General features: G+C 41.7%; 1 protein-coding gene across 1 annotated transcript in view; it reads left to right on the forward strand.

The window, feature by feature from the left end:
- The window catches only part of nalf1b (NALCN channel auxiliary factor 1b), a 68,216-nt gene extending 44,290 nt beyond the window's left edge, over positions 1 to 23,926 (forward strand). The window contains exons 2-3 of the mRNA XM_076103235.1: positions 20,707 to 20,878; positions 23,625 to 23,926. Of these exons, the coding sequence (XP_075959350.1) occupies positions 20,707 to 20,878; positions 23,625 to 23,926 (474 nt within the window). The remainder of the gene's footprint in view (positions 1 to 20,706; positions 20,879 to 23,624) is intronic.
- Positions 23,927 to 25,287: the final 1,361 nt, after the last annotated feature.

Raw genomic sequence — 25,287 nt, forward strand, 5'->3', positions numbered from 1 at the left:
GTGCTGCACAATCCTGATTTAGAGGGCTTGAAACTTGGTCATATAGTTGCTTCATACCCTCTAACATCAAACACTATCTTTTCTAGCTTCATTTAAATGGGATAAAAAAATACATTTTTAAGAGGCAACTGGCATTTGTTTTGGAAGATTCTTGCCATAATCAAGAAAAACAAAGATATCCTTTAGATCTGCAGATCTCAGACCTCAGGAGCTGATGTAGTAAACAAATACTTTACCAACCAAGCCAAATTCACAGTGACACTGGCACACTCGTAGTCGTTTTGTAGCTGTGCCCTACAATGAAACAAGGGCAGTGGGACACAAAGCACAAATCAACAGACAAACACACTTGATAACATAACGGCCGAGGATCTATGATCTCTATGTGTTGTCTTCACCTCAGCTGCTGCTTGTTTATCTCAGTGCTACAGGTGTCGTACGAGAAGACACGCAGGTAAACATATAAATGAATTATTCTTACAACACAGGCGATATCATTTTAAATGTTTCCTTTTTTGTGTATTTTGTCCCCAGGAAACAATATGTGAAATAATGAAGAGGGTAATAAGGAGAAACAAAACTGAAAAATATAAATATATAAATGAATTGAAAAGATGAATTGGAATGGACTGAAATAGAAAGTAGGACTCATAAGCATCACACACACACTATCATATAAACAGACCTAGTTTGAGCACATAAACACACACACACACATACAAAAATACACCAATTTGCACACCTTCAGGAGCTGGGAGCAATGCAGCTTACGCTGGCCTGTGATGTTGGTTTGTTTGTGTGTGCCAAGGGAGTGATAACCTGCTACTGTAAGCTAACATTTCCAAACAGCTCCAGCAGCAGATCACACTTAGAAAATGAATGGGCAGATTGCATCTGTGTTGGGATGTTTGGCGGAGAGATGTCTTATAGGCAGCTGGTCTCTTTGTCAGCAAAAAACACCCATGGGTTTATTGATTTTGAGCATGCTGCATTCTTATCCTCTTATTTTGACAGTAGTCAAAAGTTGGTATCTCAGCTGTTGTTGAGGAGACATGGATGCTTGATTTGAGTTACTTTCATTTATTGTTATAGCACCTCAGGACACCCCTCCTTTGCTACTTACTTACTATACTTGTTTGAATGGTGAGAACCAAAGTGACAATTGAGCAGCTACAGTTACTATTTCAAGTGTGATCCTGATCGCAAAACAAGGACATTTTACCATCACATTTTGTCAAATTTCCAAACTGAATAATATAGACCCCAGGTGTGACTTTTTTATTTTTAAAGCCAAAAGAGAGGGCCAGGAGAAAAATAATAATAATGATGGGAGCCATCAAGACATTTGGAAGGGAAGACACAAGATTTCACCTCACTTCTGACCACATCCAAAAAATAGTTCAAATTAAATATACTGAGTCTGAGACAGTAGAATCAGTGTATAAAAATACTACTAAAAATATTAGTACACCCAGGCTGCTACAACCCCCAAAACCTACCCAAAACATGACCTCAGGGCACAAGATTCGTCAAGCCCTTATCTGTAAAGTAAACAAATCTGAAAAAGGCTTTTTAGTTTACACATGTTAGCATGCACACGAACACACACACACACACACACACACACACACACACACACACACACACACACACTAAGCGATTCAGCATTGATCAGCACTCCAGAGAGTGGACCTCTTAACTATTTTATTAATAATTGATACAGGCCACAAGAGCACTGGGGTGCTCATCTTTACTTAGCATATTAAGGCTGGACCCTTTTCCCTTCAAGGCTTAGAGGCAGAAGCCACTTACTGGAGGTTTGTGGCTACCACATTCGCATGCTGATGACATTTAGCTGAGCGGTGTCTCAAAGGACCTTATTTAGCTGATCTTTAAGACATGGCTGTAAACTGGCAGACCAAAGTCATAATATCAAACCCAATAATGTGGATTGGAGTGAATCCACAAGAGACATCCTTGTTTTCTCTATTATCATACATATTTGTCATCGCAGCATCTTTTTACGGAAGAAGTCCCAGGAAAAGGCTCGAGTGAAGAGGAAAATAACTCTGTACTGTATCTGCTGTGTATTATTTTTTTTTAATATAAAAATCCTGCTCGTTATTGAAAACATGACTTCTCTGTGTTGTTCTGTCACAAAGGTAAAGCTGAACATAGAGTGAGAGAGTTGGCAGATACCTTTAATGATTTGCTCTGTTTCGATACGTCTATATCGGAGGCAGTCACGTACAGATGACACAATCCAGTGTGATGCCTCTAAGCTGACACTGGCAAAGATCAGCAATGACGGCAGGCAATACACATCCTGGCATTTCCGTGTGATGTAACTGCTTGTATACTGTGGAACATTTAAGGCCCCGGTGCACCTGAGGCTTTCAAACAAAAAAAAAACTAAATGTTTTTGGTGTCCCGATGAGCAGTGAAGGTTTGAGTCATGTGTCATGTGGAAGCGTGGCGTGGTTGCTCTTAGCCTGATTCAGCACCATATAATATGTATCACAGCCCTGCATGATTGTCCCCCAGATATCAGACATTTCAGCAGATCCACACATTTTTAGATTGAAATTTAAAAAATCCAAACGGACCAAAGCAGCCCTTGACTTAAAGTCACCAATATGTTCGAGAGATTTTAAATTTAGTGTGATCACTAATTGAGTAGGTATTATGCACTTGCTGAAATACAATATCATGCTCAAATGTAGCAAAGCCTGCGAGCTAACTCAGGCAGCCAAACTAGATTTGGCCGCTGCACACATATATCCGAAGCACACTTTTGATAATGGCAGTGTCCTCAACACAGAGCTCTGCTCAGTCTTTAGCTGCAAGCCTGCTGCCATATGTGGTGGGGAAAAAAAAATCTTTTTAACTTCCCTGTGAGAAATAACCGAGATGAGAAAACTCTTCAAATATAAAAAAACATATTTATTGAACAGACACTAATAATAATTCAGCTGAATGGATAGAGCTCTTTCCCCACAGATGGTTTGGAGGTCTAACAACAAGGAATAGTATAACAAAGTATTATATGCACTTTATCTCCCCCCCCCCTTCGCAGATGTCCTCCTCCTCCTCTGCCTGCCGATGCATCCACCAAGGCCAGGTTCCCGGCCTTGGTATTGTTTTCGCGGGAAGAGGGGTTAGACATGAAACATTCGATATGATAACATTTATTATTTGGGTTTAAATGAGTCCGGATGGTCTGCATATATGCAGGTTTAAGAGATGCAAGTTATAACTAGAAGAACAATATGATAAATTTCCACAGCACCATACAGCCACTGAATCCTTAGAATCCTTAGGATCTTAGAATCCTTTTTTTTTATGTAACCCTCAGAGGGCTTTACAATCAGTAAACAGGTGTCAGGCAAAAAGAAGAGCAAACTGCTTATAAAACAGTTTAGATGAGGATACAGATATGTTTCACCACATGTTTAAAAGCAGTAGCTGTGATTGAATCTAATCAAAATCATCTCAGTGTGGTAGAAAGGGACTCCCTACATTTTGTTAATTGTGTCTTCCTCAACATTATTTCTCTGGTAGATGGAACGCAGCCGACAAAGTGTGTCCTCAGAGCACAGCCAATGCCCACATAACAGACTCATCACCAAGGAAGCAAAGAGCTCACAGCAGTGCAGGAGTCATTGTGCACACCCTTATGACAACACAAATCCTCTTCCATCCTCCTCTGATGCCGACATGGCTTGCGTGTTTGTGAGCGTGTTTAGTCTTTTTATTCATGTATGTACATGAGGGCACTTGTATGTACACCCTTTTGTGCATAGTATGTGGGGGAGGAAGAGGAGGTGTCAAGCACACAGTGCTATCCAGGAAAAGATTGTTCTGTTCTTGTAGATATGTGTGGGAGGACACTGTGGAGTGGGGTCACCTGGGACCTTGGATTCTCAGGGAATTAAGGAATTACTTACCCTGACTTCAATTTAAATGCAAATGTTGGGAATGTGAGCTCCTAGAATAGTCCAAAGACACCAGGAGTGGACAGGAAAGTGGGCTGTGTATGCTTGTAGAGGGATGTTTAGAGTATATTACCCATGATTGGTTGTTGTCAGTAAAGATTTCCAAGGGCAAGACCTCATTGCAGCTGCCAGAGAACAACCTGGAGAAGGTCAGCACACTCTTTGTGCCAACAACAGCAAGTGCAGCTTTGTTGTTTTCAAAAGCTGTTGATTACTCTGTTTGCTATAAATCTGGCCTTTGCAGCCAGTTTAGTAGCCTCGTTGGAGATGGTGACTCTTCAGAAACATGCTCCAAATTTCTAATTTCATAAAACACATTGTCATGGCTCAGCAAACTGTCTCCGTGCTCAGTATCAGAATCAGAATCAGAATCAGAATCAGAACCGTTTATTGCCAAGGAAGTTTGCACCTACAAGGAATTTGTCATGGCGGGTGGTGCATAACATTAAACAATAACATTAAACAATAACATTAAACAATCAACAACAATCATCACAGTGCAAGAAATAGCAACATATTAAAATTTACAATAGAATATAAAAGAATATAAAATAAAGTGCACAACAAACAGATAACAGGACTGTAAACAAGTGAAATGTAAGTGAAATGTTAAAAGTGTCGAGTGTGTTTAAATAAAGAAACATAGGGATGTGCAGGGGAGTGACCGGTAGGAAATTGTCCTGGGGATGACAGAGTCAGTGGGGGTCCTGGGCTTTGTTGATGAGCCCGACTGACGATGGGAAGAAACTGTTCATGTGGCGTGAGGTCTTGGTCCTGATGGACCTCAGCCTCCTGCCAGATGGAAAGGGCACGAACAGTTTGTGTCCAGGGTGAGAGCGGTCGGCTACAATCTTTCTTGCTCGCTTCAGGGTCCTTGAAGCGAACAAGTCCTGGAGGGACGGCAGATTGCAGCCAATCACCCTCTCGGCAGAGCGAATGATGCACTGCAGCCTGCCCTTGTCCTTGGCAGTGGCTGCAGCGTACCAGACGGTGATGGAAGAGCAGAGGATGGACTCAATGATGGCTGTGTAGAAGTGCTCCATCATTGTCTTTGGCAGGTTGAATTTCTTCAGCTGCTTCAGGAAGTACATCCTCTGCTGAGCCTTCTTGGTGATGGAGCCGATATGCAGCTCCTTGAGGTCCTGGGTTATGATGGAGCCCAGGACTCCACAGCGTCGAGATACTACTCTGCAGCACATCATTTATTATTTGTATCCCCCCCCCCCCCCTCGTTATTTGTAGGATTGTACTGAGTAGCAAATTAGAGGGAGTGAATGAGTAAAACCACTTGTGCGAACATGAAAGAGATGGCAAATGGTGAAAACAAATTGAAAACTGAAACTGTCAAAAGAGGGCTGAATAATAGCCGAGGTCAGAGAAAAAGAAAAAGAAAAGCAGTGGGTGGGTGCAACACTAGAAGATCGCTGGAATAAGAGAGATTTATAATTGATGTCAAATGTACAGTCCATTACCAACAGATGGTTCATCTTACTGAGGTTATTTGGAACCGTGCAGTGAAGTGTCATAGCCTTATAGGTAGCACATGATTGTGGCAAAACTTTGTAGCGAATTTCGACAAAGAACATTAACCATCTTCAGAATTTGTTTATAGTATAAGCCTTTACATGAGTCATTGATCAAATCTCAGTCATTTCTTAAAGGCTACACTTATTCATTGGAAACATATTAACTAGACTAGATCAAGGTGACACATATACAGATACAATTATATGCAGGTGTCTTACTCACATGGATTTTTCTGGATGGCTTTGGAATAATTTTCCACACATTTGGTCCAAATCTAGCCTGATGTGTTTCTTTAGAAATTTAGGGTTCTTGACTAAAGTTTGTTTATTTGAACAAATCTTGTCCAATCAAATGCTTGCTGGGATCGACCCATCAGCGGGGTATTTTGCCCTGATTTGCTGAGAACTACAGTCCCTTTTTTATTTTTATTTTTTTAAATGAAAGTGTATACCGTATTCAGACCCATGTTTAACACACCCATGTGTTCGATAGAGATGAATGCGCTTGAGTAAGAGCCACAGACACAGTGAGTCAGAAAGCATTGAGAGACGGATAAGGCATTTATGGTTTTGGTCTCAAATGGGATTCGTAACAATAATAGAAATAGAGAATATTACAGCTAATTCTGAAATGAATACAGTCACATAAATTGACTTGTGATCCTTCTTCAGCTCGGCACAAACCCCTATTCTTGGAAGATTTATGTGAGAGGGCCCTGAGCTCTAATGTCCAGCTGAGCAGACCTTGAACTGCGGGGGGATATGGCCTATCAATTATTGAAGCGAGAAATGGGTTATCTATTATTGCTGTGCACAGAAAAGAGTGTTGCACTTTTATCACCGCAGACAGTTGGAGAATATTCCTCATTAAGCAAGCCCTCTGTGAGTGGGTGACAGTGATTAGTGGTGGAGAGGACACATAATACTTGATGAGGCTGAAGTGCAGTATTAGCCTTTGTTTCATGGAGCTTGTGTTTGGAAGTGGAGCAGAGTGCACCAAGAGTTCCTATGTTCTCTCCTCCTCACAATAGAGGCAGCAGAGTGGAAAATCTCTGGATTATGAAGAGCCTGACTGAGGCAACTGCACACACACACACACACACACACACACACAAACCGTTACACACATGCTCTACTCACCCCATTTATGTAGAACTCTGTGCACCTGCACTGTACACACAACACAGTGATCATGGGTATTGCAGGTATTGCAGTGTTACTATTATGGGAAACTGCTGCTGCCCCTAAGCTCCTCTCCTCCCGTCTGCTCCCTTCTCATCCTCTCATCCTCTCATACATCAACTCCCCTAAGCAGCGGTGAGCTGGGCCCCCAGGCTCGCTTTTTCTCCCAGCCAATGACGCTATTAGATAGTTCATTTTGTTATCACAGCCCAATGGGATTACGGCCATGCTCTTGTCTCAGATAAATATTGGATGTGACGAAGAAGGCCTTGAAACACCACAGTGCACATTTCTCTTCCACCCTCGCCCATTATCTCTGTTTTCCACTGAATGTGAGTGTAAAAGATGTATTCTGTTACAAGCCATGGTGTAGATAGACGATATGAGATGACAGGAGAGGTGGTTTGAGTGGGCCCTTGAATTGTAATGAGCCGGCAGGTATTGGGACACAGCCATGTTGCTACACAGCCTCTTGTAATGGGATATATAAACTTAGATTGATGGACCTGTCATTGCTTGGTCTGAACATATGGTCCGCATTCACCTGAGACATTCTGTGCAATCTCTGTGCATATACAGTTCAAATCTATTTCTAAGCAGATCAAAAAAAAACTGCATCAGTCAGATGTTTTAGTTTTTTGTTTCATAACTTCCTGCTGATCTGCAGAGACAGTTAATCAACACTTAATATGTTGATTTTATCCTGACTGCTGTTTTGGGAAAATACCATCTTGTCCTGCTTCTCTTCCCCTGTTTTTATTTCAATTTGTTACCATGAAATAAGACATGTGCCATAGAGCCCCGCCCCCTTAAGTTACTGTTGGCAAGACTGCAGTTTACAACGATACCGGTTGTAAATTTAGCAGTCAAAATTTTAAATATTTGCAATAATATTTCCTTGATCAAAGAACAAAAGAAGGGTTTTACGTTTTAGATGCCGACTGTTGATTTTTCCAGTTGTGATGACACCTGCAGTCATGCTAGCATCGCTCTGAAACACTAACTAGCTTGACAAATAACACTCAAGTAAGTTGAAAACTCTCTCTCTAGGTGAATTGTACATTTTTCTAGCTGAACATGAGAAGCATGAAAAAGGGTCTCAACCTGCATTTGCCATGTTAACTCTGCTGTGTAATGATGCAAAAAAGACAAAAAACAAAAGCTTAACTGTCTCATGTCAAAATTCTCTTCGGGTGATAAATCATGTGTAAAACACAGAGGTAAAGGAGCAGCTTGTTAGCCCGGCTAGCTGCAATATAAAGTACACATATGTTGTTCAGAAATACCTAATTACTTGTTCAAGCAACACAAAGGTAAGATTTATGCTTGAAACTATATGTTTCATTTGCATGAGAAAAGGCTTTGACGTGAATCCGTCATTTTCACCCAGGGTGAACCTCCCCACATCTAATACAGTGCAGGACGGCAGCTGTGGCTCAGTGGGTTTTAACAAGAGGGTTCGCGGATCGATCCCTGGCTCCGACTGACTGCATGTCAAAGCGTCCTTGAGTGAGACACTGAACACAGTTGCTCCCCGGCCGCTTTACAGCAGCCCACTGCTCCTAAAATGCGTATGGGTTAAATGTGTGTACCTGTATGTATATGACGATTGTAATCATGTTTAAGTCTTTAAGGACAGAGCTGATAACTTTATCCTTAAGTCTTTAAAAACCCAAAGCTTGGCAGCTCTACCGTGCCTAGTTACTGTTGCTCAGCTATAATTGGACAAGGGTTGTTTGGTGGGAGGGCTTTAGCAAACGGTCTGTTACTTTGTGTGATTGTAAAATGTTGGCTTTTCATTCATAGCTGTTTGTGCTTTCAGTGTTTTCTTGTCAGAGCAGTGCTGTTCTCTACCTGGTGTGTGGTGGTCATGGATACACGCTGCGTCTGCATTTAGGTGCATAAGGCCTTAACTGCTTAACTCGATCATGATAATATTCTCCAAGCCATCATTATCATTCATTGTAAATGTGATGCTGTCTCCTGCAGTAGGCCTTCCAGCAGTGTGGGGGCTGCTCTGTTCTGCTGTTCTGTGCTTCTCCCCATCATACAGAGCTGCAGCTCATTCTGGCAGCAGCAATCGGATTAATAAATAAACAAGATAGCAATTGTCCACAATGAAATATTCAAATGATACGGCTGTTTACTAAAAGGACACTCATCCTGGAATTGCAAGCAGTAATCACCCATGATGACGTGACATGTCACAAACAACAACAACCTCTCTGTCTTCCACCTTCTCTCTTACCTCAATCCACCCTCTGCAGACGATTGCCGTCCGTGTATCTTGTACTTTGCCTTCAGTCGCGTTGTGTTTAAGAATAATGTACAGCAGAATTCCAACTGATATATGACTCAGTACTGATTTACCAAGTGTGCTTTGCAAAATATAGTGTCATCTCTGGTTCCACTGAAACATACATTTACATATGTGCCACTGCATGCATTAGCTCTCTGTTATAATCCTTTCATCTTGCACTGTGTGTGTGTGTGTGTGTGTGCGTGTGCGTATGAGCGGCCATGTATACTTGTGTGCCTCTGTGATCTTGCTTTCTGTCTAAGCACAGCATTGCAGAGCACAAGCTGCATACTAACCCAATCATTAAGACATAAATGAGAACATCAGAATCTATCTGCAGTCTTGCACACAGCAGTCCCGAGATAGAGAGGCAGAGGGAGGGAGAGGGGTGGGGGAAGGGCTGACCAATTTATCTTCAGTCTCTCCTTCCTCCTCTTCTAATGTTTGCATCTCCCCATTTCTCTCTTGCTTTCCCACTTCCTTACTTTCTCTGACAGAAGCACAGGGGCGGGATGTGGCCTGGTTGAATATATCAGACTCAGACTTCTTGCCTGTAGTTTTTAGTCTAATTGGGGCCAGCAAAGCAGCTAAGTCTCAGACTTGGCCCAGACAATGTGACCCCATCGGGTTCTACCGTTCCTTTCTAATTCTGTCCCGCATTTCAAAAAATTGGCCAATCCTGTCCCACTTTCCCGTCCGCATGTGAGATAAAAATAAAACGTCAGAGAGAACATGAAAAGATGGAAAGCTTTGACAGGGAGTAAAAAAACGAGGTAAAAATGGCAGAGAAGAGAGGCGATACCTGTGTGCTGTAGTGTTGTTGCTAGAAAGAGTCAAAAATGTAGTCTCAGTGTAAAAAAAATGTGCTTCGCATGAGGAGGAATGTGTGAAGAGAAGAGATCAGTGATCTTTTAGCAGATGCCACGCTCTAGCCAGAGATGGGAATGAGAGGGAAGGTAGGCAGAGTGACAAGAGAAGGCATGCTGAGGGATTTGGGGGCTGCGACTCAGGTTATTGAATCCTTGAGGTCAAAACAGGCACTACTGACCTTTCTGGCTCTCTTGGGAATGATTCCCATAGGGACCGTTACATCTTCCTCTGTGGCAATGGAAAGCTTACTTTGATCAGTGCAATGCTTTGTAAGCTTCAGGTTATATGACGATTCAAGCTGCAGTACAGAGACCTCGAGTTCCACATATTGTGCATGCCTGTGTGTGCCCCTACTGTACATAGATGAGCATGTGCTTACATAAACACACGCATACACATAACATGGAGCATTGTCCTTGAGTTTGCTCCTTCTTTGTGGGATACTGCTATTAGAAATTGATCTTCTCAGAAGCATTGCTGACGAAGCACTTTTTGTCTGACCTGGTCTGTTCCAAAAATACCCCAAATAAACACATCATTTTCCTGTCACTTATGATGTGTTTGAGGGCTGTAATTCCTGGTCCTGTTTTGCATTCTACAACATCAGCATGTAGTGAAATCTTGGTTAGAAGAGCAGCTTCCCAGGCATGAGCTGGCAGCTTAACCTTTTTATCAGGAAATGACTGTCCTGGCTTGATGTAGAATTCGTTGACAAAAAACGCTCTATATTGTTATACACAGCCAACAGGCATAACCACTGTATACACCGTGCACCATGGGGGCCTAATCTGACGTAAAGTGTGAAATCGAAAGCTAATGACATTGTGCATTCGTGGTTAATTCTATTTTTTATTATGACTACCACCCTGCTTTTAGGTGATGCTGAAATCAACTTGTTTGAAATTCTTGTTGATAAATAAATGTCAGGCTGATCAAATATAATCATAAAATGATTTGTCGACAATTTCATTTAATCACCGTGAAATCATGCAATTTTGGTAATTGGCTGTAACACTTGAGTATTTAATTTAATTGCGTTCAACCTTGAATATGAAAAAATGATATTCAATTCTCTGAGAGTTTTGGAGTTATTAAGGTTCGGAATCAAATCTATTGTCAGTAGAGCTGGCCTCTACACAGGGTATGTGGTGTGTGTGTGTGTGTGTGTGTGTGTGTGTGTGTGTGTGTGTGTGTGTGTGTGTGTGTGTGTGATGTACTCTAGCAGCTAGTATTGGGTTCACAGACAGCTTGCTGTTGGACCTGCCCAGACAAGACCTCCATTATCAATACCTCCTCACCTCTGGTAGCTGCACATCTGATAATTAAACAGTTAGTGCCCATTTTCTGCTGTGTTACAAGAGATTGTGCACGTACGTGTGTGTGTGTGTGTGTGTGTGTGTGTGTGTGTGTGTGTGTGTGTGTGTGTGTGTGTGTGTGTGTGCATGTTTGGTTGTAGTTCTATGTGCAGTAACTAAGGATGTTTATAGAATACGGTATTTGTTTTTGAATCTCACATCATCTAGGCCTCATGCTGACAGAGCTTTATACACTATGAATTTATATAAAACTGAATTTAATCCAGATAGCGTACTCACACTCAGGGCATAATACAATTCATATCATTATAAAACGAGTGATTTGGGACACTAGGTGAGAGGGTGACAGTGGGTGACTTTTAAAAGGTGGGAATAAAGACAATAAGGATAAAAACGGTTTCCTGGATGAAATAAAACCATGTTTAAACTTTGTTGGCCACACTTAACGCAGTTATTACAATATCTTTAAATGGCAAAATGTAGAATTGCTATTTTTTTTTAACTTGTTATAAGTAATACTATGATGTAATCTTAAAAATGCAGAGCTTGAGCACAGTGGCAGCAGCGTGGAGGATTTGCTGACTGGCACACAACGAGGACACTGACCTTGGAATCATTAGGTTCTCTACAGAAAGCAACGAGTTGACTGTTAAGTCTTAAACTGTTCACAACATCAAAGTATCAATTACTGAAGCAGAGATAAACTTTATCAACGCACTTTGAGGATTCCTCCCTCTTTTCTTTCTGACTTTATCTTTCATACCAGATAAATATGGATGGAATAGTTTTCTTTTTACGAAGAAGTGATTAGCAATTTGAGGGGAGTCACTAAAACAAATGTTTGTGGATGGACACAAACACATATGGTGGTGCTGTGCCCATTTGATTTAGGTACCTTTTTGACAAAAAGGTAATTAACTGACCAAATTGGCACACTCAATTTTGAGTGATCCGATCCCCAGGGCCTGACATGGCTGGCCTTGCTGAGTCAGTGGCACCTGTGGGAGGAAAGCCCTCTGATAACAAGCTAACAACTATAGCATATCAATACTGTAAAGACCTTTGAAGACACCACCGTCATCTCTCTCTAACTCTTTCCTAACTGCCTGCGTGTGCTTGCTTTACCTGTAAAAGAGATAGAAACACAGCAAGCAGACGTAGCACAGCAAAGCCAGAAGGAGAGCACACAGCACAGTGTGTTTCTGAAGGTGAGCGTGCATATCTGTTATGTTTTCTGCTGGCAACCTTGTGTAGGCCCCCCTTCCAGGCCATTTTTCATCCAACTGCTGCAGTACACACTGCAGAGGGAGACAAGGGGGAGTGGGGTGGGATGGGGTGGGATGGGGTGGTGGGAGTCATTTATAGCAGCAGGAGAGATAACAGTTCCACGAAGAGAAAGGGATTTTCCTGTGAAACTGTGCAGTTACGGTGAACAGTTGTCTGTTGCTTTGATGTCTTACAGTATTAAACGGGTCCGCATGGCTGTGATGCAGGAACGGGACCCCACGGAGGCAGAAAGAGTTGATAACTGAGCTGCAGGTGCACGCACATGCATACAAGCGTGGCCCAGTAAAGCTAACAGCAGGCTGTATGACTGCAGTGGGTGTTGATTCATCACTCTCACTCACAGTAGGTCCATCTTGCTGATAATTATCTTTGTCAAATGAATTATCAGTGTGACAGAGCCGATGAATTACAACCTCGATTAATCAACATTAAGGGCAAATGTTTTGTTCATACGGATGTGCTCCCTGTAGAAAATGTCTTCTTTCTTCTTCATCCATCACCATCCTCACATCCATCATTTTTCATTGTAGTACCTACTATCCGACACTTTCGCCGTATTTTTTTATAGAGAAGCTGTAGGGTTTAAAGTACCGGGACCACAAAGTGTGAACGTTTGAGTGGTTGGTTAGTGTTTCATGCTGCTGGAGGATGTGGTTAACGGCATGTTTTGCTTCACTTTTTGTGTACTGTGACGCTGGCTTTCTGGATGTGTCTCGAGATATTCTGAAATGAGATTTAGGAGTGAAGTCGTTAACACGTTGTATGTTTACTTTACTCTTGATCTGCATGGAATCAGCTGCTTAACAATGTTGGGGTTGTATTAATAACTTTGTTTTAAAATTACTTAACGTTACCTTTGAGCCACGTTAGCAGAGCTAACATTAAAACAATGTTTCCTAGTTATTACTTGATGGGAGCTAGCAATCAGCAATAACTTTGATTGTAAAGTTACCAAATTCGCTAACTTTTTGTAGTTTCAGTTGACCTATATGTAAAATATCTCGCATCTACTCTATACTGACTTGGGCAAAGTGATGCCAGCCTCCCTGATCTCTTTGGTCCTTTTGCTGTCAACCAGTTGCAGCTGGTGCTTGTAAATAATACCCAGGTAAAATGGCGGACGGTTATCCCATGAAATATGAGGTAATGTTGTATCCACTCTTTTATATCTATGGTTTTCTTAACGTTCACACCGAGCTCGTTGTTTTCAGAACGTTTTGCGGGGGACGTCTATTTCTTAACTTTCACGAGATGTTCTTTCAGAACGTCATTCTCCTAACAGAACATTTCACAGGATGTTGTTTTCCTAATGTTCACAGAGCGTTCACAAAGTAGAGTAAGAGCAACGTTATACATATCAGTCCTCCATGAAGTCCATGTACCATTTGATCGTGTGGTTAGTTGACTAATGTATGTAAACTTGCTACCGAACTGTGGTTACATAAGCTTCAAAATGAGCCACAACTTGACCGTGTGCATGCGTCGTGCGTGTGCTTTGGTACTTAAATGAATAGCACTCCACCCCCAGTAGTCAGCTGTTTGACCGGTAGCCAGTGCTTATGAAAAGCCAATCACAAAAGTGACACTGCGTCTTCATGTTGTATAGGTCCAAATCAACCAATCAGATATTAGTAAAACATGTTTCATTCGTGGTGAAGAGAGGATACTTGATGTTGGTGGGGCAGGAAGAGCATTTGGGGGTGCATTGTGAATAAGGCCCAAATAACTCAGGTGTAAACCACTTCCTCTTGTCCTGTACTTTTTTGGCTCCTGAGTCGGAATTCCACACGGAGCACACACGGAGCAGACGGAGAGGGAGGGACGTCACAGTAACCACTGAGACTTGTTTTCTTTCATACAGTACAATCATCCCCTTCATGAAGGCAGGTACTTCACTGTTCAAACCTAGCACATTTTCCTTTCTCACACGGTTCTATAAATGTGTGTGTGATTGGAGCTAGGTGATAACTTTATCAACTGGTCCAGACAGAATGACATCCTGACAGTAGGACCTGAAAAGGATCGTCTCAAAGACTCACACCTGCACCACCTGACACTCTTGTAGGCAGTGAACACCTCTTTCATTATTAATTCACATACTGCCATGACCGAATCTTTCATTCATTCCTTTGTGCCCCTGTACAGCTGCTATTTTGCAATTCAGCACTCATAAAGCTTGTGGTATTTTTCCCTTTTCTCTGAGAATGTCACTACATTGAAACACGGCCTGTCAAATGTCTCAGCTTAACAGTCTGGTGAACACGGTGCTGTCTGAAGTCTGAGGTTATTCTATTTTTTGCACACGTCCCCACCTGTCCCTCTATTTGTTTGGCTATATTCTCCTTTTAATAACTTAACTCAATTTAAGAATGTAAGTCCTTGGTGTATGGCAATTACATTAGCATGACTTTTATTTGCCAAATGAGCAGCCCATATTAAAAGATATGAAGTGGTGTTTAGCCGTTTGTGGTCTCATGTGTGTGTGTGTGTGTGTGTGTGTGTGTGTGTGTGTGTGTGTGTGTTTGCTATATGCGTGAATGTTTCTGTTGTGCATCTGCTACAAACAGCAGGTGGGTCATAATTTGAAACCAGGCCTCATGTGTCCACACAGTCATTCAAATATAACCTGAATGTAATTGAATAGCTGCCTCTCAGGGAGTTGCATGAGTGCTTTCTGCACCACTTCTCTTCCAATCAATGTATTGTTTTGGGCCTTCGATCTGCCGGCAGCCTTGCCTGTGCTTTTGTTTTACTATTACTTTCTCATTGGCTCCTCTAACCACCTTGGCTAAACCTGCCTGTTTGTTTGTCGGTCTCGTTGCTTAGATCATTAGCTACGTTACATTTTCTCTTTATAACTGCAGTTGACACTGTTTTTATGCTCGCCAGGTGCTGCCGCCCCAAGCTAATCAACACACACACACGGAATTGCACATACGAATATCACAGCCAATGAAATGGTAGCTCCTAAGTCAGCAAGGTAGTTCTGCAATGATATTGAATTTATTATACATGCACTTTCCTTGCAACGACCCATGGTTTGTTCTTTTTCCTTCTGTTTGAGTTCACGCTTGATTACATTCATCGACTTACCGGCGTGTTTAGTTATGCACACTCGGTTGTTTACATCTGTGAATGTGGATGCTGGTTTTTTTCGATTACATTTGGTGTGTAACCTTTGCAATTTGACCCTTCAGCCCCCCATCTTGTAGTGGAACTCCCATGGGGCATTGCAGCTACTGCTGCCGTAGGAATTAAAGTGATAGTTTACATGCTGGCTCCTACTAAAGCAGGACCCCTATTTGACCCCTCACATCTTGGACTGCCTTTCTGTCACTGCTTGAAAGGACTGCTCATTTCATCCAACACTGTGGAGAGCTTGCAGACTGTGCTTCTGGGGAAATTGCATTTTCTTCAGTAGACAGTATACAGTGCATAGGGTGCATTGATTTATTTCAATACCACAAAATTACATTTTGAAATGCCTCTTCTGAGAATATTTAAACATTTGTTAAAATCACAATTCCAAAAATATTCTCTCTATTTCTAGTTCTTTAACATAGTCAGAGTAAATACAATATATTTGCATTTTCTGTCTCCAAAGATATTCTTTGCTGTGCTTGTTGACTGTAAATTACTTTTTGCAGCAGGACATCTAACACCATTACGTGCTCTGAGACAAAATTCCTGTGAAAATAGTTAAAAAGCGGAGACAATGAGGCTTAACCTGAATTCACACATTTTTCATCATTTCCCTCTGTTGTTTTACCTCCATGCCCCAGTCTGACACAACTTAAAAGTATGCTAATACCAGGCTATTGTGCTGTACACTTGTCTTGGTTCATAATTCAAGCCGAGGATCATTTAAATAAGAAGAGCAGAAAAGAGGATAAAAAAATAGCGGATAGCCTCAACGCAGCGAAGCAGTGAATGGCTGTGTTCGTTGTAATTGACAAGGCGGCTCATGAGACTCCGCATGTGTTTGTGTGTCTGTGCCTCTCTGTAGCGCTACTGTACTGTACTGCATGTTGAAGAGGAAAGAGTTGCAGTAATCTGGTGTGTTGCTACCAGCTCCCTCAGCTTCTGTCAGCAGTTCAGCCACAACCACAACATTAAAGATGAGGCTCTGACAAGGCAGGGCCATCCGGGGCCACTTAAAACCAATACCACAGAGCAGGATAGGGCCTTCCATCAATTACAACCTTATTAGCCTAATCGTTATGAAATAATCCAATCCAGAGGACAGCTGAGACTCAACTCTGCAGATAAACAACAGGCAAGCAAACCAGTGGAGAGCAGGGAGGGGAGGGGGATGTTATCAAATATTGAGGCATTATTTTCTGTGATAGAAAATGATATCCATTGTAGAGCTGCAGATTGGATTGTAGTGCAACCTAAATATTTTCAATTGTCTCGTTTTAAAATTTCAAAAGCAAACTTTCTGCTTGCTTTGACGGCAGGAGTGTTTTTAGTCTTTCAGCCACAAGCAATGAACAAGTTTCCGGACTGACGTTTGCTGTTACAACAAGCACCGACTCTGTTGTGCTGAGCAGACAGACTTATCTCCTGATATCTCTCTTTACACAACTCAGACCACCACAGACATTCACTGAAGTTGTTGTTGTCATTTTCAACTTTAGACTTCTGTTCTAAACATCTGCATCTGTTGATCTCCACTGTCTTCTTTCCATTGACTTTGATTGCATTCATGCTGCCTCTAGATATCTCTGCATTGTGCAAAGAGATTGCAACTGAACTGAAGCATTTGCCGTGGAAATTGGGGTTTCTCAACAACTATGGCACTACGAATGCTCAACCTACAGCCCAAGCAAGTTAATACATTAGTTCTTTATCTCCATGAGGATGTTCTTTTACTTTATATCTATCAATTTACATGCATTACTACTAGAAGTGATGTAAATAACGAGTGATTGACAACACTAGTTCTGTTAAAGAGAGAAACTCTGAGAAACAGAGCAGGGAGTATAACGCAACTATGTTGATGTGCTGATGTGCTGTGTCCTAAATTGAAAGAATGGTGAACATGACTGTTGTTGTGATGATGGAGGCAGCCCGCCTAGGGAGTGCAGATGACGAGATCTTTCCGTAGAGTCGGCACGTCATTTTAACATAGTACGTGCCACCGCAACACAATGTGCTGTTAAGAGGTTGTGATCATATCATGTAATTCATGTGAGATCAGGTTGATCCTTTGCCATACATATTTACATTGCACTGATGTGGGCTACCCTTGATGAATAAATACTGAAGTAATGAATTATAGTACATTGCAGTTTGCCGTCTTTATTTGAAAATACATCTTGTAGGTTTTTCATGTATAAAATCACGACAGCTAATCAATCCATGAGGCCTGTATTGTGAGACTGTGTCAACTTCGCACCCTTATTGGGAAAGATGACGCAATGACAGGAGTTCAGCCAGCAAAAGCGAATGGGAGGTGTAAAAGGAGGCGAAAGTTGACAGAAAAAGGAGAATTAAAATTGGAGAGCCAGCTGGCTGACCTCTTACTTACTGAGTCGGTGATTGAGGAGAAAGCAGTATTTTACTCTCATTATATAAATGAGAGAAAGAGTCCATCCTACGACTATCTCTATCTTGACACTCCTCTCCCTATCTCTCTCACTTGCTGTCTCTCTCTCTCTCCCACTCTGAGATGTGACAGCAGGATGACAAATTACTCGTCACGGCTCTACAGTAGACTGGTGGTTGTGAGATCTCGTATGCAGCAGCAGCAGTGGGCTTCACTAACTGGGACTGAGTGCAAAATGACATGACTGTGTGGCAAATGGCCAAAAAGAGACACGGCACCTACACCACACTTCGCACAGAAGTTCTGCTGACTGGCAGGCTCACAGGACACGCCTGCCCTTTTTTGTTCTTGTCACATGGTCTAGGTGTCACCTTGATTTAACCCACTGTAGTTCTTTGTCCTTGTAAATAAGCATTAAGCAACACTGACTTGAATTCTGATGTAAGGAAATGTGACACCTTATCTGCTACGGAGGCAAAGCTAACGGGGCGCTTTGGGCGCTGTGTAAACACAATCTCTTCAGTTGTGATGTTGTTGATTATTCAGCTTTCGATTTTTTATTAATTTTGTCTGAGCCTCAGTGCAAATGATTGACTTTAACATTGTTTTCTGAGATTCTGCTGAGTAAGGGGAAATGTGTGATAAATGCCAAAAACAGAACACTACTTGACACTCATTGCCAGTGTCGTTAGTGTAATGTGATACGTTGCTGAATTTCACCCGGTTTGTCTTCGTGTCCCCTTGGCTGACAGTTACACGATGAGAAGTTGTCCAAACACCGGGACCAGGAGGACATGAGGTGCAAAATGTGTTGCTCAAGCAAAATGCAAAAGACAACCGTGTACTCTCACACATACATCGACTCACAAGTAATTTAGAAATATTTATCTAATGCTGTATGTACAAGATGTGACATTAGGTAATGCGGACACATTTTCATTTGTGACATTTAGGCAGCATTAGATTAGAGAGAAGGGCAGTGTGTGTGTGTGTGTGTGTGTGTGTGTGTGTGTGTGTGTGTGTGTGTGTGTGTGTGTGCGGTGTCCGCAGGAACCAACCTTATCTTCGACAGGAAATCCAATTATTAGCAATACAGCAATTTACTGTACGGTATGTGTGCAGAATGTCAGTATGTGCATGTGTTTAGTAATGCACGTATGTGCCTCTCAGTCTACAAAGAGCATGACAGATGATTCAGCCCAGCAGATATGTTCAAGCAATATTTACATAATGATTTAATTGTGTGATTTGTCTACTTACATGTTTGATTAGTATGTTTTTGCCAAAATAATTACACGTTGTTATGTTCAGGGATTTTTTGTTGTTGTAAATATGTGTGTCATCCAGATGAGCCCTACATTGCTATTATACAAATATCAACATACACATTGGATCTTGCTCTCTTCTTTTCTTTCTGGCTCACAACCACAACATGCACATTGAGTATCTACGGGGGAATGATATGATATATGGTCCAGTGCACTGTTTTAAGGCGTGATGATTAGCTCATAGCAGGTGCTAGCTTGCCTCACAGTCTCTGGAGTTTTTCACAGGAAATACCATCAAATTACTGCAGGTGATTATACCGCATGAGGCGACTAGCTTATTAAATGAGAGGAGACAAATTAAGTGCTTAGTAAATGATTTGTCCCCACTTGTGCACTTGTAGAGTTGAGAAAATGGGTGAGAAAATTCAAACAAATTACCACAAACAAACTCCAACATTACACGATGAAGGCCCTGTTTTAACCGCGAGCTGTACATTTGAGCTGATCTGACATACATAATAAGCCAATTGTTGTAACACGACACCAGTGTTTGTGTTATTCAATGTTAGTGAACTGATGATAATTCAAAATAAAAGCTATAGTTAATATCCTGCTGTGTTTGCATCAGATACCGGTAATAACTTAGATTGTTGTCTACTTTTGCTATAGCATTAAAAGAGCTGTCTATTTGCTAGCGATAGGTCATCCAATTCCCTGTTTTGATTCTTGAAGGCCCACCGACGAGCTTCTTTCGAATCTTTCAACCACAACTAATCTCATTGTCTCTTTCAGTGAAGTTCGCTCAGTTTTCATGTGGACAACTTTTGTTTGATTTTCATTTTACATAAACAAATCCTAAATAGTTTCAGAAAAACAGTTTAGCAACAGTGAACTATTATTGTCTAATGATAGTCCCTGCATTGATCTGAGAGTGATAACAGTAGTGAGGGTACTAATATGTTTACTTTAGAATTACAGTATACATTGTGATTTGACTTGCTGGTCCTCTGGTGCATTACATTTCAACCAGGAATTATTTCATGAAACATCTGTGTATTTGAGGTCATCCTTCTGAAAACTGAGCAATGCATCCGCAGTAGGCTACACACTGACGCTCAATTGTTCTTAAGAGGAGGTTGGGTCATACTGTATGTTGACTGACAAAGTGATGACTGCCCAGCAACAGCCACATTCATTAAACAGCGGATATCAGGATCACCAGGATATCTGCTCAGTGTGAATCAATAGCTGTAGAGGTCGTCGATGATGCACGTTCATGTGCGAGTCTGCATGTGTGTATATGCGTTTCATCCAGTGCAACCCTCCCTAACTCATTGATTTCCTCTCTCTGCACCCCCTCCACCCGTCTTCTCTCCCTCCCTTGCCCTCACCTCTCTGTCTCTCTGTCCTAGATGGTTTATAAGCCCTGGCTGTGTTCTCAGTACTTCCAGACCACCCAAATGCACTGCAGTAAGCGAATCCCCTGTGGTCAGTACTGCCTGGAGGTGCAGCAGCGGTGCCCCTTCGTCCTGCCCGACAATGATGATCTCATTCATGGAGGCAGCCCCAGTTTTATATGTACAGGTACAAAAAAAAAAAATCATCCTACAGTTTGTGCCTTTTTCTGTTTGTTTTTAGCCCCTGTGCTTGTTTTCTTTTAACCTTATTTTAAAGATTGGCATCAGTAATGTGCATACAGCTGCCCAGGGTACCAAACAACGCAACTGTGCAGCTGGAGAAAAGTGCTTTGTTGACTATTTGAGGGATGAAAGAGCAGTAGTTCCCCAAATCTGGGATTGGCAGCTATGAGTAACAAGTTGCTTGTACCTGGTGCACAGCACATCATGCTTTTGGCTTGAGTGTCTCATTGTACAAGAGTAAATAGTGAGGACATAGCGAGCGTAGTGTCCTGTTCAATGCAACTCTGATGATCACACAGTAAACACTTGACTTTACAGTTACAGGATGTTCTTTTTAATCACCAGATGAACAGGGTGATACACCATCACAACATATTCTGCCAATTACTCACAGCACCAAGAGGCATCTGTACAATGGTGGACTGTGACAATAAGTCTGCATGCTCTATCTGTACTGAACAGCTAATGGCACTCTGTGGGTCAGTGTTAGTGAATGTGCTTATCTCCAGCCATAAAAACACACACACACACACACACACACACACACACACACACACAAACACACACACACACACACTTACACGCACACACACACGCACTTACACACACACATCTGAATTCTAATTAATGCTTGACCTTGTCAAGACCAGGTTTTTGTCTCCACATACATGGAAGATGAGTGAGTGGGGGCGCAGTGTTACTCTGTGAGCAGATTTCTGTCCCCTCAACATGATGAATACAAAGGCACACGCTGACATCACATGTTGGTGCTGCCCTCTGGTGTTCATGTTGAACATCAGGTTACATTCATGTACAGTATGGCGGATGAAATAAAAGTAGTGCATGTGTTTCTTATTTGTGTACCCTTTTCTTTTGATCGTTTGAACTGATTCATTTGTTTATGAAGAGTACTAAACAAGACTGAATTTGTGGCTCTTTGAAATTGAAGGATAAGGCTATAAAAAAAATTCTATATTTTTGTTATTATTAACTACAAGAAACCAGAATCAACATTGTGTTGGTCCATCTCTAAAGAGTTTCTGATGTAGCCAGCCTGTCTGTGGCTCTCAGCTCCAAGCCCATTCCTGTCATCAGACGAAATCTTAAAAAGTGGGTCATACTGTAAATACTTACGTTCAAGATGAAAAGAAGAAAAGGCTAATTTTACTCAAACTGGAGGGATTATGAGCATTTGTCTGGGACTATTTGCAGCTGTAGATAAATACAAATCTTCTGTGTAGTGAAATGTACAGCAAGAAGTAGTGTGTGTGGGATTGAGTCAAAATAAACTACAGTGCTGACGTTCATCGTACTGAAGAAACCTTTCTACCAGTACAACGGTGTGACTTTAAAAAAAATAGTTGTAGGACAATCATGGGATCCATAGCTCATAAGAATAAGCTAAATCAGTCTTTAACTGACTTCAGATAATATTTAGTTTTTCATGGGCTTTGCTGACAAAACGGAAAATGTAGAATATCACCAAACCTTTAAAGCAGTAGTAAGCTCTTACCATGTGACATCTACATGTTCATTATGCTGCGGTGCACTGGGCAAGACTAATCGAGTATTTGGGTAAAAAAAGAAATAAGTGAGATGAAAAGAGCACGTGCAGGTTGCGTCTTTCACCTCTGCATCTGTGTATGTGCGTATTTAGTCGAAAACCCTGCAAACACAGTCGCTCTAAATGCAGATGATTGTCACAATCTTGCTGTAATTACATGGTTCCTCTTGTCACGGTTAAGCTGTTGACAGTCAAACTGTGCTGAGTGGGCACACACTTATTCAAAGTTCACTCTTCACAGTAGCATGCACACAGGCTGTGACAAACACCCTTTGCTTATAACGTCAGTAAAGCAGAAAATACGGTATCTTTTTTGACAATCTTTATGCAGAATTCAAATGTCAAAAATACTTCTATGGTGTACCTGTAGGCCTAGTTGCAAAGGTAAGACTACAGTAATGACAATAATGTTTCTGAGCAGAATATAAAAGAGACTTTAGGGGTGCAGCAGCATGTAGAATAGAGAAATCACACATTCAATACAACCTGGTTGTGAGATGGATCACTGCACTGCAGCTTGAGACCACACATGAAATGAACGAAACGCAAACAAGAAAACATTTAATCACCATTTCAAAAAAATCTCATACCTCACATTGAAAAACTTTAGAGCATTGCAAAAGGCCTGTATCTAACAATTATTGTCAATAAAGACTAATCAATGAATCATTTTGTCTTTAACATGTCAGAATATTTGAATCATTTCCAAAGCCCAAGATGACATATTCACATAGCTTGTTTTAGCTGTCACTATAAAGTGATTATTGATTAACAATCTATTCTATTCTATTCATTTTCTGTCAGTTAATTACTCGAATAATTGTTTCAGCTTGCAACTGCAAATATCTAAAACACAAGCAAATTAAGAAGCACTGACAATCAAACTTGTGTTTCCGAGTTCATAGAAATGTATTCTTACTGAGGTCCATTGTTGTTATTGTCTTTAATGTCTTTTGGTTCTCAAAGCAGTGCTTGTGGGGAACGTTGGAGAAGCAGCAATGCTCTTTTTGTGACAGAAAGCAAGTACAGGATTTATGAAACATGCTACATGGCAGCATCTTTAAGAGAACGTGTCAGCTGACTGTTTTTATCTCTACCACCACCCTTCCCCCGAAACAACCCCCAGGGCTGCTGGAGGACTATCCATCAGGTGTTGACCCAGATGCAGAGTGCTGTGACGTGCGGTGGGACTTGAAAGTGGACAACCGTTCCCGGGGGACCCTGAAAAGAACTCACCCGCCGTGCCAGCACCGTACCTCCCTCAGCTCCTCGGCAGCCTGCAGACTGTGTAACAGCCGGCTCAAACTCTGCCTGCTGGTCCTCGTCCTCCTACACACTGTTGCCAGCCTCACTGCATCCCACAATGCAACAGGACTGGGCCTCCCCGCCATCACGCCTCTGGAGGAGAGCCCTGCCAGCGAGGAGTGATCGAGCTGCCAGGAGGAGGTGAGGTTGTTGGGGTGGGGGATTCCCTCACCATGGCAACCGATGTGGAATAATACAGCCGCAGTTTTTGCGAACGGCGGGAGGAGCCGTGTGCCTGTGGACATTCTGCTACGCATACATGGAAAATGTGGGACGCTTTGAGACGAAAGACACAGAAATCAATCAAAACAAATAAATAAGTGAACAGACATACTAAGGGACTCAACCTGTCCCTTAGATAGAAAGGGGACAATGCCACGGCCTTTGTTGAGTGGGAAGGTCGGCTTCCCCATGGCTGATTTTCTCTCACTACGCTTTTTTACACTGTGTTCCAATTAATGGTTTCTGTTGCACTGGCTGACTATGGAATAACACAATCATATTCTCTTTCTAATGTTCATCATTTGTGTTTGTTTCTGGTTCTCTCATACAGGAAGAAAATGTGTTCTCTGAATAAGACGGATAATGTGTAAAACAAATTAGCTGCAAGTCTGTGTGCGTGTGTGCGTGCGTGCGTGTGTGTGTGTGCGATGGTTTGTGTTTCTAGATCTACTGTATGTGTGCGAGAATACGTGGGCGTGTGCGTGTATGCGTGTCTTTACACATGTGTGTATGTGTGTGTGAGAGGATGAGTGTCTGTCGCTGACACGTACCCGAACAGTCTAGCTAACCGGCAGGTGCAGCAATGATGTTTTTATGGACCCCCCCTCCCCCCAGATGTCACTTAGCTCTGCCATGTTGTCCACACTCCTGTTAAAACTTCACTGGGTTTTAAATGTGGTTCTGATATCCGTAACAAGCACTGTGTTTAACACAGGATTATGGTTTTTCCAACACTTTGTTTTGTGAGATAATCTATTAACACTGTTTTAAAAGGATCAAAACTTTTCTGTAATCATCAGTAAAAAGCTTACAGCTAAACTGTGAAACACAATAGGAACAAACAGGAAGCATTCCTCCGATATCACCAACACTGGTATCGCAATTTTATTTCAACTTAGGACCTCTTTTCATAGTCTTGACCGTGATTCCTATCAAGGCACTGCACTCACCAGTTTAAACTCATATAGCAGATACAATAACGGCTGATAGTTTTCCTGTGCAATGAAGGATTAGTATAAACATTTTAGGTGTACTCACTTTCAGTTTTAACACCAAACACAATGATTTAGATAAGCTGGATGGCTAAAATGAAAGTTAGTTTATAATACATATTTAATAAGATCTAACCGCTTGATTTTTTTGCCATTGGATTTCATCGTAGCGAAGTTGACGTGTTGCCTGATCTCAGCAGTTACTCTGTTGAGTAAAATGTTATCATAATCAATAAAACTGATGGCCAAAACTATAAAAGTAAGACCTAA

This window comes from Anarhichas minor, unplaced genomic scaffold (genome assembly GCF_050575085.1).
Source record: "Anarhichas minor isolate MPS153535 unplaced genomic scaffold, ASM5057508v1 ptg000004l, whole genome shotgun sequence".
In the NCBI taxonomy this organism is placed as follows: Eukaryota; Metazoa; Chordata; class Actinopteri; order Perciformes; family Anarhichadidae; genus Anarhichas; species Anarhichas minor.